The 18,533-nt window shown below is 43.7% G+C and overlaps 1 protein-coding gene across 1 annotated transcript in view; it reads left to right on the top strand.

Annotated features, from left to right (window-relative positions):
• LOC139562739 (cingulin-like protein 1) overlaps positions 1 to 18,533 on the top strand; it is a 42,424-nt gene that overhangs the window by 15,574 nt on the left and 8,317 nt on the right. The window contains exons 9-13 of the mRNA XM_071380707.1: positions 5,572 to 5,778; positions 9,044 to 9,148; positions 9,576 to 9,728; positions 9,858 to 10,028; positions 11,514 to 11,675. Coding sequence (XP_071236808.1) covers positions 5,572 to 5,778; positions 9,044 to 9,148; positions 9,576 to 9,728; positions 9,858 to 10,028; positions 11,514 to 11,675 — 798 coding nt within the window. The remainder of the gene's footprint in view (positions 1 to 5,571; positions 5,779 to 9,043; positions 9,149 to 9,575; positions 9,729 to 9,857; positions 10,029 to 11,513; positions 11,676 to 18,533) is intronic.

The raw sequence follows: 18,533 nt of genomic DNA, 5'->3' as shown, positions 1-18,533 counted from the left end.
ACTTACTCTCCTGTGGCGTAGTCTGCTCAGGTTGCAAGTGGCACTGGTCACTCTCCCTCCAGCAGGATCTGACCTCAGCTCTGACATTCAAAGCCCAGTCATTTGCCTGTGATTTTCCTCCAGCCCGACCAGGCAGCATGATTCCCCAAGGTCTGGCTTTCGTCCAAGAGTTAAAAGAAGTACTATGCTCAATGTCAGTGTTTTGTCCTAATATAATGACTTTCTGAAGGGTCTTTTGATATTATAATCACACCGGGTTGGCCTCATATCAACCATTTAAGATCAGAATAGAGTACTGTGTGTGGAATTTTGACATTGTGTCATCCCACTCCCTTCTTTTGAAGCCACTGGCCTTCTGGCGAAGTGCTAAACAGTAATAATGCCACATTCTGGGGAGGCTTGGCGTTTTGTGACAGTAAATGTTAATTCTCTGGTTCCATTTTTTTGACACAAAGGTCCAGTGTCCCTCAAAGCTCTACTGTGACTGCCTTCTCACTGCACTGGCCTATTTAATTCTCTATTAAAGCCAAACCCCCCTGAAATCCTATCATTTGGCCCGGCAATAGAGACTCCATTTAAAAAGGTTTCTGTTTCCATGTCCCGAAGGACAAGACATGATTTGGTTGCTGGCATCTTATGGTGACTGGAGAGATGCCAGTGCTCCTCAAGCAGCAAGTTTTAATTTCCACTGCAAGCTTTTCTCCCAAGCCATCACAAACCTGTCTTTACTAGGCAGACACTAGTCTATGTACCTTTTGTTGGAGAGCATCTCTATTGTAATGCATACCTTCTTGCTGGTGAAACAAACTAAGGCTTATTCATTGCCGGAGAAAAGCTTGAGTGACCTGTGATGCTATTAATTTTGCTTGAAGACGGAATACATGGTGTTGAATACCGTTAACTTGATATCACACAGGATATGACCCGTTCCTGGAAGGACCTTGGTCATCTTTGTGCTTCTATTTAGTCCCGATTGCCTATCTCGACTTCCCCTCTTATCCCATATTTACTTTTCCCTCAGGGAGAGCACATGAATGGAAGTCATTTGAAAACAGGACCATAAAACTGAGGCCGCATCAACGTTGGCTCACAGTACCCTCTAAGGTAGACTGAAGTAAACAATTATAAAGGTTGTGGTGTTGAGCGTTGATTTTATTCACTTGTGGTTGTGGCCAGTATGTGTCTGTTTGAACGATGTCACCACCAGTGTGTTGTTGCAGCTGGGGTAGAGAGATATCCTGTGTTTCTCTGCATCCTGACCTAGGTCCTGGGTTAGGTAGGGGGAACACTCTGCCCTTCAGCTCCTAACTAAAGCCTTTCTGTCAGGGATGCTGCTGGGACATTATAGCAACTTGACAATGTGTCAGCTCAATCAAAGAAGTGTTGCTTTGTACCTTTCCCAAGGCCATGGTAGAGCAGAGGGAGCAGAACACTGTGCTCCACTATAGTTACATATTTTTGATATACTGTAATCTTACACTGTGAGTGTTACTGTCTGAAATAGGTATTATTTCTAAAACCTTGTGAATGCTTCATGCCCACAACAGTGCACTCATATAAAAGGTTGTGTTCACTGTTGTGAATGCATGTGATAGTAAACACATAAAATGTGTTTAGGGGTGTGTCAGGACTTTTACATTAATCTCTGTAGTATAGATGACACCAGTTTGTCTGTGACAACCAATCAGAGGGTATGCTACTCACTGACAAGGGCATGAGTACACCACAATCTTTATTTTCAGGATTTGTTGAAAGATTAACATTTTGATTCAGTTAAAAGTCAGATTATACTTTTTTGATGCGTTGTGGATGTCACGACTTCCGCCGAAGTTGGTGCCTCTCCTTGTTCGGGCGGCGTTCGGCCGTCGACGTCACCGGCTTTCTAGCCGCCACCGATCTACGTTCCTTTTTCCATTTGTTTTGTCTTGATTGTACACACCTGGTTTCCATTACGTTATAATTTATTCCCTATTTAACCCTCTGGTTCCCACATGGTTTTGTGCGTGTTTGTTATTTGTTAAGTAGTAGCTCTGTTGTGTCGAGCTGGAATATTTTTCCCTGTATGGTATTCTTTTGTGATTTCCCGAGTAAAGTACGTTGTTACTCAGTTCTGTGTCCTGCGCCTGACTCCGTCCTACCTGCTGCACACTGACTCTTGACAGTGGATTTAGAATGGATTAACTCTCTTGTCATTTAAAAAGGGATATGTATGTGCCTATAAATGTGAATAGAGTGGGGCTCTGCTGGATGTGGGATTACCCTGGCAGGTTTCTTGTGGACTGTAATTGGTGCAGGAATATCAGCAAACTACATTGTTTGTTCCCTGGGCTCCAAAGCAGATTCAGCAGGGGTTTGTGTGTGTTCCCAGCAACCTGAGAACACCCTGTAAAAGCTCCGAGCTCACACACTGGGCCATGCATACTTCACTGCATTGTTAGTGCCACTCTTTTTACTGGCCGCACAATGGTAGTTAATGCCTGACTATAGACACACAGTTTAAGAGTACACAAGAGAGCCCTTGAAATTAAACTTTCCAATTGTTAATTTTGAGGCTTTGTAAAAGTCTGAGCGAGTAAAAAATGGCAAACACAAGGAACAATGATCACCAGGGCACCCTGTGAATTTTCACCACCCGTGGCTCTTTCTCCCCTACGCCCTCTGGGTGGTAGTGCCCAGACTGGACTCTCAAAGAACCCAGGATGGGAAATGGGACAGTGAAAGAGGGGGTGAGGGGATGTTTGTATGAGAAAAAAACTGAGAACTCAATGAGTCTACATTTTCTGTATGTTCCCCTCCCCCTCAACCTGACCTCTACCCACAGCCCCAGTTGATTAGTTTGAATACAGAGATGATACCACAATCTTCACATATTCTAGCTAAGTAGGCGAAGTGACCTGTAAAACAGTGAGGTTTTTCACAAGCTTCTACCCCCTGCTGTCCTTGGATTCTGTACAGTCCTAGACAGGTGAAAGATGTTTGGATATGCCCAATGTTTTGAAAGAGAACACCGCCTTCATTTACACATTTTAAGCACGTTTTTTGTGTGAGAATATCCTGGTCTGGGATGTAGGTAATTCCAGTGACACCTGCATATCAGTCAGTCAGTCTGTCTGTGTACTTGTGCCCCAGCTGACCCATGCAGGGATAAGGGTGTCGGGGAGGGGAACAGGCCCAACAGGCCTCAGTGGGTCCTGGAGGTGGGGTGGTTAATGATCTGTCTTCTCTGCTCTCCCCTCCACTGGGTGACTTTAACCCCTCGCCTCCCACCCTCCGCTCAAACACTGGAACACCAAGCCTCAGTGACCAATGAGGGTCCTCCAACTCACCCAGTGGTGAGGGGATGAGTGAGGGGGCAAGGTGGTCGGACTTTGGACTCTTTCAGCTCTGTGGACAGATAATGAGTCACTAAGGGACCATAGTACAGTGGTTCTAATGACAGATGAGGGGATTCAAACACATTCCCAAGCGCTAAGTCAGATCATGTCATTAGCTGTCTGCTATTTATCATGCTGTTTCGTTAGTGAATGGTTTTTCACTCTCCACTGAGTGAGTCAGCATTGGTGCTCACCTGGAGCACAGGGTTTGTGTGTCTTTGTGTGTGAAACAGATGCGTCTGTGTGCGTGCGTCAGGTGTGAGCGGAGTATGTGACAGGTACGTGCGTCAGGTGTGTGCAGTGTGTGTATGCATAGGCTTTTCTTGGACTTGTCCAGTGAGAGGTGCCTGTCTGCTTGTCCAGGCGAGGCTAAGGGGAATTGAACCACAGTGTGTTCATCTGCACCGTTTGCCTCTAATCCCCCTGGGAGCAGACATTCCTCCTCATAATGAACAGTCCCTCCCTGCCTGCATACTGTATAACATGAATGGGGAGAGAACTGAATGCCCTGAATGCTGATTGGCTGAAAGCCGTGGTATATCAGACCGTAAACCACGGGTATGACAAAACATGTGTTTTTACTGTTCTAATTACGTTGGTAACCAGACCCCATCACCTCCCTGATTACCTTCCCTATATATGTCACTCCCTTTGGTTCCTTCCCCAGGCGTTATTGTTTCTGTTTCATGTCTGTGAGTTGTTCGTGTTTCTTGTTTTGTATTATATTTTCATTTATTTATTAAATGATTCAGTCCCTGAACTTGCTTCCCGACTCTCAGCGCACATTGTTACAATAGCAATAAGGAACCTCAGGGGTTTGTGATATATGATATATATATATATATGAAAATAAGAATTTGTTAACTGACTTGCCTAGTTAAATAAAGGTAAAATTAAAAAAATTATAAAATATGGCCAATCTGCATTGCCTCGTGCATAAGAACAGCCCTTAGCCATGTTATATTGGCCATATACCACACTCCCTCGTGCCTTATTGCTTAAATATAACCTGTGTTTACGTAATCATATTTAGTCAATTAAATATAGGCCTAGTAGTGTAATGAGAATGGCCAGGAGCCATGTGATCCAACCAGGAAAAACTCTAGGCCTTGGGTATAACTTTTATCTAGGGCTTCTAGTTTCTCCTGGTTAGGGAAAACTCATAGCCTTTGTATCAGTAGTCAACCCCATATGAACGTAAGTTCATGGTTGTTTCTGTGGAGGCGTGCAGCACGGGTATTCCTCACTGTAGTAAACAGAACAAGAAACTGTCAAACCTGTTGTCTGGCATTCTGTCAAGCATAGCCTCATTTCCAGATATTCTTGTTTTTGAACAAATATGTCGGGAGCCTGGCTGCTACAATATCTTCTTAAACTGTCACATTCAGGATATAAAGTAAATCCCTCTCTGACAGCATCATCACAGCAAAACCTGCTATCTGTTTTTCTATGCAAAACTTAATGCGGGGCTAGATAGTGCTGTGTGTTGTTGTCAGCTAAGAGGTTACATGAAGACAGAATTCAGGTTTCCCCGAGTGCATTGACTGCTGTCCCTTAGGACAGGCTAGCCAGGGCAGGCTCTCCATTGATAAAACTGGGCAGAGGCAAAGCACACAGGGACCTCCTTTCACACTGTCCTGCCACAGCAGCCAAGTTCATACAAAGACAGGCTGCCACCAACAGTGGGTCATCTAATTATGGAATTTGATCATGTTTAGTGACAAGCGGTGAACAAGCGAGAGCCATAAGGCTTAAGCAGCAGCCCCACTACTGTACAACTCCGGCAGGTAAAGCTTTTGAGACATTGTTGTTGGTCATGCTCAGGGGACTCAGAATGAAGTGGACAGATTTACTGGACTGGACCATTCACCTCAATCTCCCCAGCCTTTTGCGGGTGACATGCTGTCTTTGTGTGGGCCAAGCTACAGCAGTAGAGGCAGTTCAATGGGAGGTGAATGGAGGCTTAGAGTTATTGTCATGCATCCACCTCTTAAATCCCCTTGAGCTTGTCATGAAGGAGTTGTTTTGGGAGTCTCTTTGAGGAGGAGTTGTGAAGGAATTTGAGTTGCCTTGTAAATAAGACCGTAGACTTTTGTTTTTAACCAGTTGTCAAGCCAGTATTGTGTCCTTTTCTGTACAACGTTGCATCTTTCTACGCTGTATTTACTTTGTACTGACCCTTCTGTCTGTTCTCCAGAGCAGTGCTGCAGTGGGCAAGGAGAAGGCTGAAGTGGAGGCAGCCAAGGGGGCAGTGGAGGGCCAGGCGGGACGTCTTAGCCAAGAGGCCGAGAAGCTGAGAAAGCGGGCACAGGAGCTGGAGAACGAAGTGGCCAAACTCAACCGCATCATTGATGATGCCAAGCTACAGGAGAGCAAGCTGGGGGACAGAGTCAGCCGGCTTGAGGTGAAGAACAGAGAAACCTAATGTACTGTAGCAACGGTCATAGAAATTGTTTAAATGTTTTTTAAACAATTTGCATAAATGCAACTGTTGGACAGTGGATGAAGATACTCCAAACTTTTAGAAAATGTATAATCCATCACATGAATTATAGCGCATAAAACATTTACTGGCATGGACAAAGGGATTTTGGTGGGAATTCAGGTATTCAATTTATTGTCAAATAAAGAAAGAAAAACGTAAATCCACCCATATATACATTATCTTATTGTATCAGTTTTTGTAGATATATACAGTTGAAGTCGGAAGTTTATTTTTTATTATGATTTTTTTATTATTTAAATTTTGACCCCCTTTTCTCCCCAATTTTCGTGGTATCCAATCGCTAGTAGTTACTATCTTGTCTCATCGCTACAACTCCCGTACGGGCTCGGGAGAGACGAAGGTCGAAAGCCATGCGTCCTCCGAAGCACAACCCAACCAAGCCGCACTGCTTCTTAACACAGCGCACCTCCAACCCGGAAGCCAGCCGCACCAATGTGTCGGCACCGTGCACCTGGCCCCCTTGGTTAGCGCGCACTGCGCCCGGCCCGCCACAGGAGTTGCTGGAGCGCGATGAGACAAGGATATCCCTACCGGCCAAACCCTCCCGGCTGCGACAGAGCCTGGGCGCGAACCCAGAGACTCTGGTGGCGCAGCTAGCGCTGCGATGCAGTGCCCTAGACCACTGCGCCACCCGGGAGGCCCTTGAAGTCGGAAGTTTACATACATTTAGGTTTTAGTCATTAAAACTCATTTTTCAACCACTCCACAAATTTCTTGTTAAAAAACTATAGTTTTGGCAAGTCGGTTAGGACATCTACTTTGTGCATGACACAAGTAATCTTTCCAACAATTGTTTACAGACAGATTATTTCACTTATAATTCACTGTATCACAATTCCAGTGGGTCAGAAGTTTACATGCACTAAGTTGACTGTGCCTTTAAACAGCTTGGAAATTTTCAGAAAATGATTTCATGGCTTTAGAAGCGTCTGATAGGCTAATTGGCATCATTTGAATCAATTGGAGGTGTACCTGTGGATGTATTTCAAGGCCTACCTTCAAACTCAGTGCCTCTTTGCTTGACATCATGGGAAAATCAAAAAATCAGCCAAGACCTCAGAATTTTTTTTGTAGACCTCTGCAATTCTGGTTCATCCTTGGGAGCAATTTTCAAATGCCTGAAGGTACCACGCTCATCTGTACAAACAATATTACACAAGTATAAACACCATGGGACCACGCAGCCGTCATACCGCTCAGGAAGGAGAGCGTTCTGTCTCCTAGAGATAAACGTACTTTGGTGTGAAAAATGCAAATCAATCCCAGAACAGCAGCAAAGGACCTTGTGAAGATGCTGGAGGAAACAGGTACAAAAGTATCTATATCCACAGTAAAACGAGTCCTATATCGACATAACCTGAAAGGCCGCTCAGCAAAGAAGAAGCCACTGCTCCAAAACCGCCATAAAAAAGCCAGACTACAGTTTGCAACTGCACATGGGGACAAAGATCGTACTTTTTGGAGAAATGTCCTCTGGTCTGATGAAACAAAAATAGAACTGTTTGGCCATAATGACCATCGTTATGTTTGGAGGAAAAAGGGGGAGGCTTGCAAGCCGAAGGACACCATCCCAACCGTGAAGCACGGGGGTGGCAGCATCATGTTGTGGGGATGCTTTGCTGCAGGAGGGACTGGTGCACTTCACAAAATAGATGGCTTCATGAGAAAGGAAAATTATGTGGATATATTGAAGCAGCATCTCAAGACATCAGTCAGGATGTTAAAGTTTGGTCGCGAATGGGTCTTCCAAATAGACAATGACCCCAAGCATACTTCCAAAGTTGTGGCAAAATGGCTTAAGGACAACAAAGTCAAGCTATTGGAGTGGCCATCACAAAGCCCTGACCTCAATCCTATAGAAAATTTGTGGTCAGCACTGAAAAAGCGTGTGCGAGCAAGGAGGCCTAGAAACCTGACTCAGTTACACCAGCTGTGTCAGGAGGAATGGGCCAAAATTCACCCAACTTATTGTGGGAAGCTTGTGGAAGGCTACCCGAAACGTTTGACAAAAGGTAAATAATTTAAAGGCAATGCTAACAAATACTAATTGAGTGTATGTAACTTCTGACCCACTGGGAATGAGATGAAATAAATAAAAGCTGAAATAAATCATTCTCTCTACTATTATTCTGACATTTCACATTCTTAAAAAAAAGTGGTGATCCTAACTGACCTAAAACAGGGAATTTTTACTAGGATTAAATGTCAGGAATTGTGAAAAACAGAGTTCAAATGTATTTGGCTAAGGTGTATGTAAACTTCCCACTTCAACTGTATATATATATTTTATGTGCCTCATTTGCATAAATACACAGGGTGTATTTGCATATATGGAAACATTAACATAACAGGGCTGCAACTACCAAATACTTTCTCTGTCTACCCTACCCGCACTCACATGCGCTGTCTAGACTACCTCATTAATTACTGTTGTCAAGTTCTCTTGCATAACAGGGCTGCAACTACCAAATACTTTCTCTGTCTACCCTACCCGCACTCACATGCGCTGTCTAGACTGCCTCATTAATTAAACAAGTGTGTCAATAGCAGGATATCCTTGGATTAAAAATCAACACACTTTGCTCTAAATTGAACATATCTAAAGATACTTTACATTGTTTATGAGATCAGACATAATATCACAATAATCATTTCAGCGCATGTAATTTGTAAACATTTCAACTGTATTCAATTCTTTCTTCTCTTTCTTGTGATGTAATTGTCGAGGCGTTGCGTTAAATCCCTGACGAAGCTTTAGCGTTATTATAGATTCAACTGAAAGACATTGTATTCCATTGACCCCATTTCAGCCGTTACCGAGGTGTTTGACAGGTCATTACAATCATTTCCGCAGTCGTAATGTTAACGAATAAAAAATACAGGCACAAGCAAAGTATGAAACAGTCGCAGGAGTAAAATGAAAGCAATCAATTCAGCAAGATTTAAGTTACAAGTGGATTTTGCGTCCCTCAGGAAATAGATGGCTGAAAAAGACAGATCCTCGGGTGTAACATGAGCTGCTAGTTATATAAAGGAGAGCCACTGTAAACTGCACAGGAGTGTCAATCAGATTGACAGTAATAAAACTTTTCACGTTGAAGATCAGATCTGTTACCTATTGTCTTATGCTGGTGTATGTTAATGTGTATGTGTAAACTCACAGATAGAGAAGAGTCAGCTGGAAGAGTCTTTAGAAGAAATCAAGGAGCAGGAGGAGGAGATGTCACGTGCCAACCGTGCTCTGACCACAAGGTTAGAGGATGTACAGGTAAGATTGACCAGGCTCTGACCACAAGGTTAGAGGATGTACCGGTAAGATTGACCAGGCTTTGACCACCCGGTTAGAGGATGTACAGGTAAGATTGACCAGGCTTTGACCACCCAGTTAGAGGATGTACAGGTAAGATTGACCAGGCTTTGACCACACGGTTAGAGGATGTACAGGTAAGATTGACCAGGCTTTGACCACACGGTTAGAGGATGTACAGGTAAGATTGACCAGGCTTTGACCACACGGTTAGAGGATGTACAGGTAAGATTGACCAGGCTTTGACCACCCGGTTAGAGGATGTACAGGTAAGATTGACCAGGCTTTGACCACAAGCTTGGGAGAATTTACTGGTGAGAATAATAAAGCATAAGTGCTGGTCCTCCTTACCATTCTTACCTATTTTTCTAAACTCTTTCTGTTACAGAGGAACTTGACCAAGCTGAACCATGACCACAGAGAGCTGGAGGAGAGGCTGAAGGAGGAGAGGAGTCAGAAAGAACAGTTCAAGAACACTAAGAATGAGATAGAGGACGAGAGGAGTCTGCTGGACCGCACAGTGGAGAAACTACAGAGGGAGGTGAGTGGACCAACTAAAGGCCTTCGGACATCCTTGTTTTAGTCAATCAAATATCACACCACATGCATGTGTCAGTGTGTGCATGCATGTCTGTTTGTTAGCAAGGCTAACTCTACCTTCTCCCTGTAGATGAGTGAGATCGTGGAGGCCTCTCAGTCGTCCACCCAGGAGCTGCAGGAGCAGATAGACGTGTACAAGGAGAAGAACCGTCGGGAGCTGGCTGAGCTTCAGAGACAGCTGAGGGAACGGGGTGTGGAGCTGGACAAGTCCTGTCTGGCTGCTAAGTCCCTGCAGGAGGAGGTGGGTTGGCCAGTGGTCCCCATGACAATGGAGGATGAGCCATTGTCCTGACTCAGTGTGTTGTAAACCCCCACTCAGGGTTTGTACAGTGAGGTCATGGCTTTGGAATGTGTGTCCTCTCCCCTCTTATACTTCCCCTTTGCCCTGAACTGGACCAGAAGCTCACAGCTGTAGATGCCTGGTGGCCTGGTGGTATTACAAGGTTAGATAATTTATATTTTCATAGATATCTGTGGTTTAGTATGAAGAGTTGGAGCTGTGGAGGGTGGTGAAATAAATCTGAGTCATTGTTTTTCTATTGGTGAAGCATCAGAATGTTTTAGCAATCTAGAACTTCAGACACTAGGATGAATTTATGAACCTCTTTTAATTGAACAATATATCAAAGTATTAGCTGTGACTATCTTACATTACATCCATTGTTCTCATACATTAAGGGAGTTGTAGCTAGGTAGGTTTATGGAATTTGGAGTGAGCCTCTGTAAAGTTCTTCATGGCATTTTGCTTCAATTTAGGAATTCTCCAGCTAATGTTTTTCCAGTACTATGGTTCATTTTCACAATCTAGCTATAACTCCTTAGTAGCTGTGGTTTGCACCACATAATGTTGTTATAACCCAGGGCCACTCCTCATTGGGTATGGTTTGACCTACTAAACACTTTGGAATGTTTGGAATGTTTTTGTTGAATATGGGATAAGCATTGTTTATTTGATCTAATAATGTCCTCCCTCATTGTGTGTCTGAGTTACTAACCCCTGCAGAATGTCATTAAAGAAAACCTATTTCCTACAGTAGGTTAAAGACAGGTGGCCAGACTCAGTCCAAACACCATTGGAATTGTGAGCCATAACATGCTCACTTTTTCCATGGAAATGTGTCCGTTTCACAGAAGAGAGGCCTTGCTGCTAAGGGTTCATCTTTGTGTTGTAGGCTACCCAGTGTAATGTAGTCTACCCAGTGTAATGTATATGCACAGATGGGATATGCTGATGTATCTTTGTCCAGTTGGTCTACAGGAAGAGGGGGATGTAGTGTCATTGTTGTGAGAGCTGGAATGACTGACCCCACATCCTCCTCTCCTCCCCGCTGATCCATACACTCCTCTAAGGCCTGGTGATGAGGTCACTGTTTCATCTGCTTCAGATCTCCAGTCTGTCCCAACCCCCACATCCATCTTATAAGCATGCACATTGAGACCTGCTAAAGACAAATGTATTTTCTTCTTTCATCTTCTTCACTCACCAGGCTAGTGTTTTTGAAAGTTTCTCTTAAGTCACTATTGTTAAAGGAACAGATGGCATCTTGTGGCCACTGCTGAAATTGCATTGCTAAAGCATGCATGACAGGTATGGATGTTACTGTAACAGTATGACACATATGTGTGGTTTATTGTTCGCTGTGGTGTACTGGTAAATGAGTAGGAGGCATTCACAAAACTTGTTTTCCATTCTGTTTTAAAAGTATGTGTGGTGTGTGTCCTGCAGCTGAGCCATGTGGAGGAAGACCTGAGGCAGTGTAAGAGGGAGAGGGATGATTCGGTGCTCAAGGAGAAGGCCCTGGAGCAGAAAGTCTATGACCTGGAGGTGGAGGCAGAGACCAAAGCCCACTCCAAGGATGACAAATTCCGACAGGTCAAACTCATGGAGGTATGGAGGAATATCTTAATTATTAATTTCACATTGTCTCTAAATTATACACATGTGTTCATGGAGACTTTTTGTGCTGTATTAATTGTCTTCAGTCAGTGTATGCTAGTCCTTCCATTTCGTCTGTTTGTTTGTACTCCAGTCCTGAGGAAGGAACAGTTCCCAGCTAGCACATAACGTTCTGAGAACCATATGTTTCTTAGAGCTTGGTGAGAGCAGCGTTGTCCTATGGTTATTTTGCATACAACCTTCCCACAACTTTCTGGGAATAGTGCAGGATAGTTACTTGGTTTTAGAACATTCTTGGCACATTTAAGGTATTTGACAAAATAACATTTTCTTGGTATTTCATTACTTTAACAGAAAGTTTCCTAAAAGTTCAAACATGGTTACATTTAATAAAAATGTTTGTAATGTTCTAGGAACATTCTCCAACTGGTTTGACATTGGGCATGTTCTGAAATTGTTCAAAGAACGTTAAGAGACAAATTCTGTGGGAATTTCAGTACTTGCTGAGTGGACTAATTCCATGGATAGAGAACAGAAGATTGTAGTTTGAGAGATAAGCAGCATGTTATTATGCACATCTGGTTAAAATGGTGTGCACATGTTCAGTGTGTGATATTGGAAATATGGATCTGATTGGATGCGCTTAACTTAATTGGCAGGCCCTCATTGGTTGTTGGCCAGGGTATTCAAGTGTGCTTCCTTTGAGCGGGTGCAGATGGACTCAGCTTGGAACCAGCTATGTTGTATCCCTTGTCACATTAGAAAAATACCATCTTCATGATGTTAATGTTTTAACCTGTCAAGTTTGTCTTCGCAATAACAAAAAATAATCTGCTTCATTTAACCGGGGTTGCAACAGATTGGCGACAAGGTACCAGAGTTTTCGTCTGAAGGGGAACAGAGCGAGTAAGAATGTGCAAGCTCCGTCGAGACAGTCTGTAGAAAAGCTAGTGCCGACGGCAAGGCTGAGGATTTTCACTTTGAGGACAGTTTCAAACAGTATTTTGAAGTTAATGGACTCAAGTACGAGGATAAGTCAAACGCCATTTTTCTTATTGTTGGCAGAGTCTCACAATTTGTTAATGGACTTATGTGCTCCACAGAAATCAAGTGAAAAAATGTTGATAGTTGGTCGCGCTGTTGAAAAGTCACTACGTACAAATTTTATTACTGAAAGATGAAAGTTTCAGTCAAGGACTCAACTCGAGGGAGAGTCTATTAGTGAGTACTTGGCTAGTTTAAGAAAAGCATTAGCCACATGTAAATTTGTTCAGTTTCTTGAGTCAATACATGATACATGACAATACCTTTGAATTAACAAAGAAAGTGCACAGCAGTTTTCACAAAATACTTTAAGCAAATGCAGGCGAGAAGAAAAGCGTTGCCAAGAAGAGACAACAGGTAAACCATGTTACCATTGCGCGGGAAAAGGGCACAAGCCAGATGAGTGCCGCTACAAGGTTTGAGTGTCGGGAGTGCAAGAAGAAAGGACACATAGCCAGGGCATGTGTCAAGTGAGGAAAAAAATTACGAAGCAAACGAAATGGAACAAGCACCTGGATGCTACGGAGGGAGAGGCCTCCTTACTTCAACTGCAGGAAGATGAGAGGTGCAACGATGATCAGCACCAGAGCAACGAACACCAGCGAGAGAGAGGCAAGAACGTCATTGCAACAGAGATGAGCATTACGTCACACTCCAGCGCCAGAGTGATGAGCATTACATCTCACATGAGAGCCAGACATCTGATAAAGGGACATCGGCTGTTTTAGCCACTGACTGAGTTGGGTAAAGTAAAAGGAATTGAACTGTTTGTATTAAATACAGGTAAAGACATTACTAAACCGTACTGTGTATGTAAGGGTAGATGTGAGACTCAACATTTATTGAATTTATTCTTCCCTCACACGGTAAAGTGGGGAAAAGGGGCTGGACGGAACCAAAGCAAAGAAAAGTTAAAGTTCCCCCTCTCCTACCTTACCTGCCTACCCATTCTTAACACCTGGCGCAATAACCAAAATACAGCGGGTGGTCCGGCCAGGTCTTACCTAGCGTGCAGAGACAGAGTAAATACTACAGGTATATGTATGCCCGCAGGCCCCTTGCCTAAAAACTCCCAAGGTGCCTTCCCCTTCCCCCCCTGGGAACAAATGAAACAGAATAATTCAAACTTAGTGGACAATTTAAATAAACCAAAAACACTAGGTACTACGGTATACACATACCTCTACAGGAACAGCTACAAAACCATTTTCAACAAATTTACTAGACCAACACAGGACATACAAAGAAGCTCTCTCTGCTAACAAAGAAACACTGGCTTTTAAAGCTGCAGAAGGAGTCGATAATTGCAGTCAGCTGTATCCCCTGACGAGAGGGCGGGGTCAGAGCTCCAATTAGTGATGGGCCGACCAATCAGCTGCTTTGGAATCCAGGAAGCCATCCTGAAATACACACACATACAGTTGAAGTCGGAAGTTTACATACACCTTAGCCAAATACATTTAAACGCAGTTTTTCACCATTCCTGACATTTAATACTAGTAATAATTCCCTGTTTTAGGTCAGTTAGGATCACCACTTTATTTAAGAATGTGAAATGTCAGAATAATAGTAGAGAGAATTATTTATTTCAGCTTTTATTTCTTTCATCACATTCCCAGTGGGTCAGAAGTTTACATACCCTCAGTTAGTATTTGGTAGCATTGCCTTTAAATTGTTTACCTTTTGTCAAACGTTTCAGGTAGCCTTCCACAAGCTTCCCACAATAAGTTGGGTGAATTTTTGCCCATTCCTCCTGACAGAGCTGGTGTAACTGAGTCAGGTTTCTAGGCGAACATGCTCGCACACGCTTTTTCAGTTCTGCCCACAAATGTTCTAAAGGATTGAGGTCAGGGCTTTGTGATGGCCACTCCAATAGCTTGACTTTGTTGTCCTTAAGCCATTTTGCCACAACTTTGGAAGTATGCATGGGGTCATTGTCCATTTGGAAGACCCATTTGCGACTAAGTTCTAACTTCCTGACTGATGTCTTGAGATGTTGCTTCAATATATCCACATAATTTTCCTTTCTCATGAAGCCATCTATTTTGTGAAGTGCACCAGTCCCTCCTGCAGCAAAGCACCCCCACAACATGATGCTGCCACCCCCGTGCTTCGCGGTTGGGAGGGTGTTCTTCGGCTTGCAAGCCTCCCTCTTTTTCCTCCTAACATAACGATGGTCATTATGGCCAAACAGTTCTATTTTTGTTTCATCAGACCAGAGGACATTTCTCCAAAATGTATGATCTTTGTCCCCATGTGCAGTTGCAAAATGTAGTCTGGCTTTTTTATGGTGGTTTTGGAGCAGTGGCTTCTTCCTTGCTGAGCGGCCTTTCAGGTTATGTCGATATAGGACTCGTTTTACTGTGGATATAGATCCTTTTGAACCTGTTTCCTCCAGCATCTTCACAAGGTTCTTTGCTGCTGTTCTGGGATTGATTTGCACTTTTCGCACCAAAGTACGTTAATCTCTAGGAGACCGAACGTGTCTCCTTCCTGAGTATGACGGCTGTGTGGTCCCATGGTGTTTATACTTGCGTACTATTGTTTGTACAGATGAACGTGGTACCTTCAGGAGTTTGGAAATTGCTCCCAAGGATGAACCAGACTTGTGGAGGTCTTGGCTGATTTCTTTTGATTTTCCCATGATGTCAAGCAAAGATGCACTGAGTTTGAAGGTAGGCCTTGAAATACATCCACAGGTACACCTCCAATTGACTCAAATTATGTCAATTAGCCTATCAGAAGCTTCTAAAGCCATGACATAATTTTATGGAATTTTCCAAGCTGTTTAAAGGCACAGTCAACTTAGTGTATGTAAACTTCTGACCCACTGGAATTGTGAAACAGTGAATTATGTAAACAATTATTGGAAAAATTACTTGTGTCATGCACAAGTAGATGTCCTAACCGACTTGCCAAAACTATAGTTTGTTAACAAGACATTTGTGGAGTGGTTGAAAAACGAGTTTTAATTACTCCAACCTAAGTGTATGTAAACTTCCGACTTCAACTGTACAAACACACAACAACACAGAAACTGGGGAACATAACACCTGCAAACTGTGTGTTTAAAAATGTACAGTAAAGAGTCACTAGTTCTAAGAGGGAAAATCTCTGCACTTAGAGAAGCTGTTGAAAAACAGCTTGTCAAGTTGGAGTCAGAAGGGGTCCTTACTCCAGTTAACTACAGTGAATGGGCTGCTCCAATTGTGTGTGTATACCGAAAACAGACGATACAGGTAACTATCAATCCGTGGCTGGAAGAAGATCAGTATCCGTTACCAAAAACGCAGAACTCGTTCACCAAGCTGACGGGGTGAGAAGTTCACAAAGCTGGATTTGTGACAGGCATACCAGCCAGTACAACTAGAGGAGAGCTCTAAGCACTATCTCACCATTAATACACGTAAGGGGTTGTTTAGGGTCAACAGGCTTCCTAATGGTGTTGCCTGTGCTCCAGCTATTTTTCAGAAAATAATAGATCAGATCCTACAAGGTAAAGATGGGGTAGTCTGCTATCTTGATGATATACTTATCACAGGGTGTGACACAGAAGAGCACATGAGAAATCTTGAGGAAGTGCTAAAAAGACTGAAAGTCTGCAGTCTGAAGGTTAAAAGAGAGATGTTATTCCAGAACAGCGTAGCCTATCTAGGTCATGTGATAGATGTAGAGGGGATGCACCCCATGAAACAGAAAACTGAAGCTATTGAGAAGGCTCTCATTCCTACAAACACCACTGAGCTCAGGTATTTTCTTTTGTTACTTAACTATTATGGAAAATTAATTCAAACTCTGTCTACCATAGTTAAGGCTGTGACCCCTCTACTGCAGAAAGGTGTAAAATGGGAATGGTCACAGAAAAGCCACAGAAAAGTACTTTTGAGGAAGCTAAGAGACATCTAAACTCAGGACCCTGTCTTTCAAAGATAATTCGTAAAAATCCCAAAAACGTCACAGATCTTCATTGTAAAGGGTTTAAACACTGTTTCCCATGCATGTTCAATGAACCATAAACAATTAATGAACATGCACCTGTGGAACGGTCGTTAAGACACTAACAGCTTACAGACGGTAGGCAATTAAAGTCACAGTTATGAAAACTTTGGACACTGAAGAGGCTTTTCGAAAAACACCAAAAGAAAGATGCCCAGGGTCCCTGCTCATCTGCGTGAATGTGCCTTAGGCATGCTGCAAGGAGGCATGAGGACTGCAGATGTGGCCAGGGCAATAAATTGCAATGTCTGTACTGTGACACACCTAAGACAGTGCTAATGGGAGACAGGACGGAGAGCTGATTGTCCTCGCAGTGGCAAACCACGTGTAACAACACCTGCACAGGATCGGTACATCCGAACATCACACCTGCGGGACAGGTACAGGATGGCAACAACAACTGCCCGAGTTACACCAGGAATGCACAATCCCTCCATCAGTGCTCAGACTGTCTGCAATAGGCTGAGAGAGGCTGGACTGAGGGTTTGTAGGCCTGTTGTAAGGCAGGTCCTCACCAGACATCACCGGCAACAACGTTGCCTATGGGCACAAACCCACCGTCACTGGACCAGACAGGACTGTCAAAAAGTGCTCTTCACTGACGAGTCGCGGTTTTGTCTCACCAGGGGTGATGGTTGGATTCGCGTTTATCATCGAAGGAACGAGCGTTACACCAAGGCCTGTACTCTGGAGTGGGATCGATTTGGAGGTGGAGGGTCTGTCATGGTCTGGGGCGGTGTGTCACAGCATCATCGGACTGAGCTTGTTGTCATTGCAGGCAATCTCAACGCTGTGCGTTACAGGGAAGATATCCTCCTCCCTCGTGTGGTACCCTTCCTGCAGGCTCATCCTGACATAACCCTCCAGCATGACAATGCCACCAGCCATACTGCTCGTTCTGTGCGTGATTTCCTGCAAGTCAGGAATTCAGTCTTCTGCCATGGCCAGCGAAGAGCCCGGATCTCAATCCCTTTGAGCACGTCTGGGACCTGTTGGATCGGAGGGTGAGGGCTAGGGCCATTCCCCCCAGAAATGTCCGAGAACTTGTATGTGCCTTGGTGGAAGAGTGGGGTAACATCTCACAGCAAGAACTGGCATATCTGGTGCAGTCCATGAGGAGATGCACTGCAGTACTTAATGCGGCTGGTGGCCACACCAGATACTGACTGTTACTTTTGATTTTGACCCCCCCTTTGTTCAGGGACACATTATTCAATTTATGTTAGTCACATCTCTGTGGAACTTGTTCAGTTTATGCCTCAGTTGTTGAGTCTTGTTATGTTCATACAAATATTCACACATGTTTAAGTTTGCTGAAAATAAACGCAGTTGACAGTGAGAGGATGTTTCTTTTTTTGCTGAGTTTACTTACTAGCCAGGTGTTAGTTCACTACAACCCGGAGCTACTGCTCATACTAGCCTGTAATGCTTCAGCGGTAGGTGTAGGTGCAGTGATTTCTCACTAAATGAAGGATAGTTCTGAGAAACCTATAGCAATTGCCTCTAGGATGCTTACCAAACAGAAAGGAACTATTCTCAAATAGAGAAAGTAGCACTAGGACTGGTGTTTGGAGTTATGAAATTTCATGAGTATCTGTATGGTAGGAAATGTACCATGCTGACAGACCATAAGCCTCTTCTTATGATTCTTGGTCCTAAGACAGGTGTCTCAACACTTGCAGCAGCTAGAATGCAGCGATGGTCTTTGATTTTAGAAACATGACAGCATGGCAATGCAGATGCGTTGTCCAGACTCCCACTGGGTGATTGTAGGGGTCCTACACCAAATCCAGTGTATAGAGTGAAAAT

Source organism: Salvelinus alpinus, chromosome 33 (assembly GCF_045679555.1).
Source record: "Salvelinus alpinus chromosome 33, SLU_Salpinus.1, whole genome shotgun sequence".
NCBI classification, from domain to species: Eukaryota; Metazoa; Chordata; class Actinopteri; order Salmoniformes; family Salmonidae; genus Salvelinus; species Salvelinus alpinus.
This window is presented reverse-complemented; position numbering and strand designations above follow the sequence as displayed.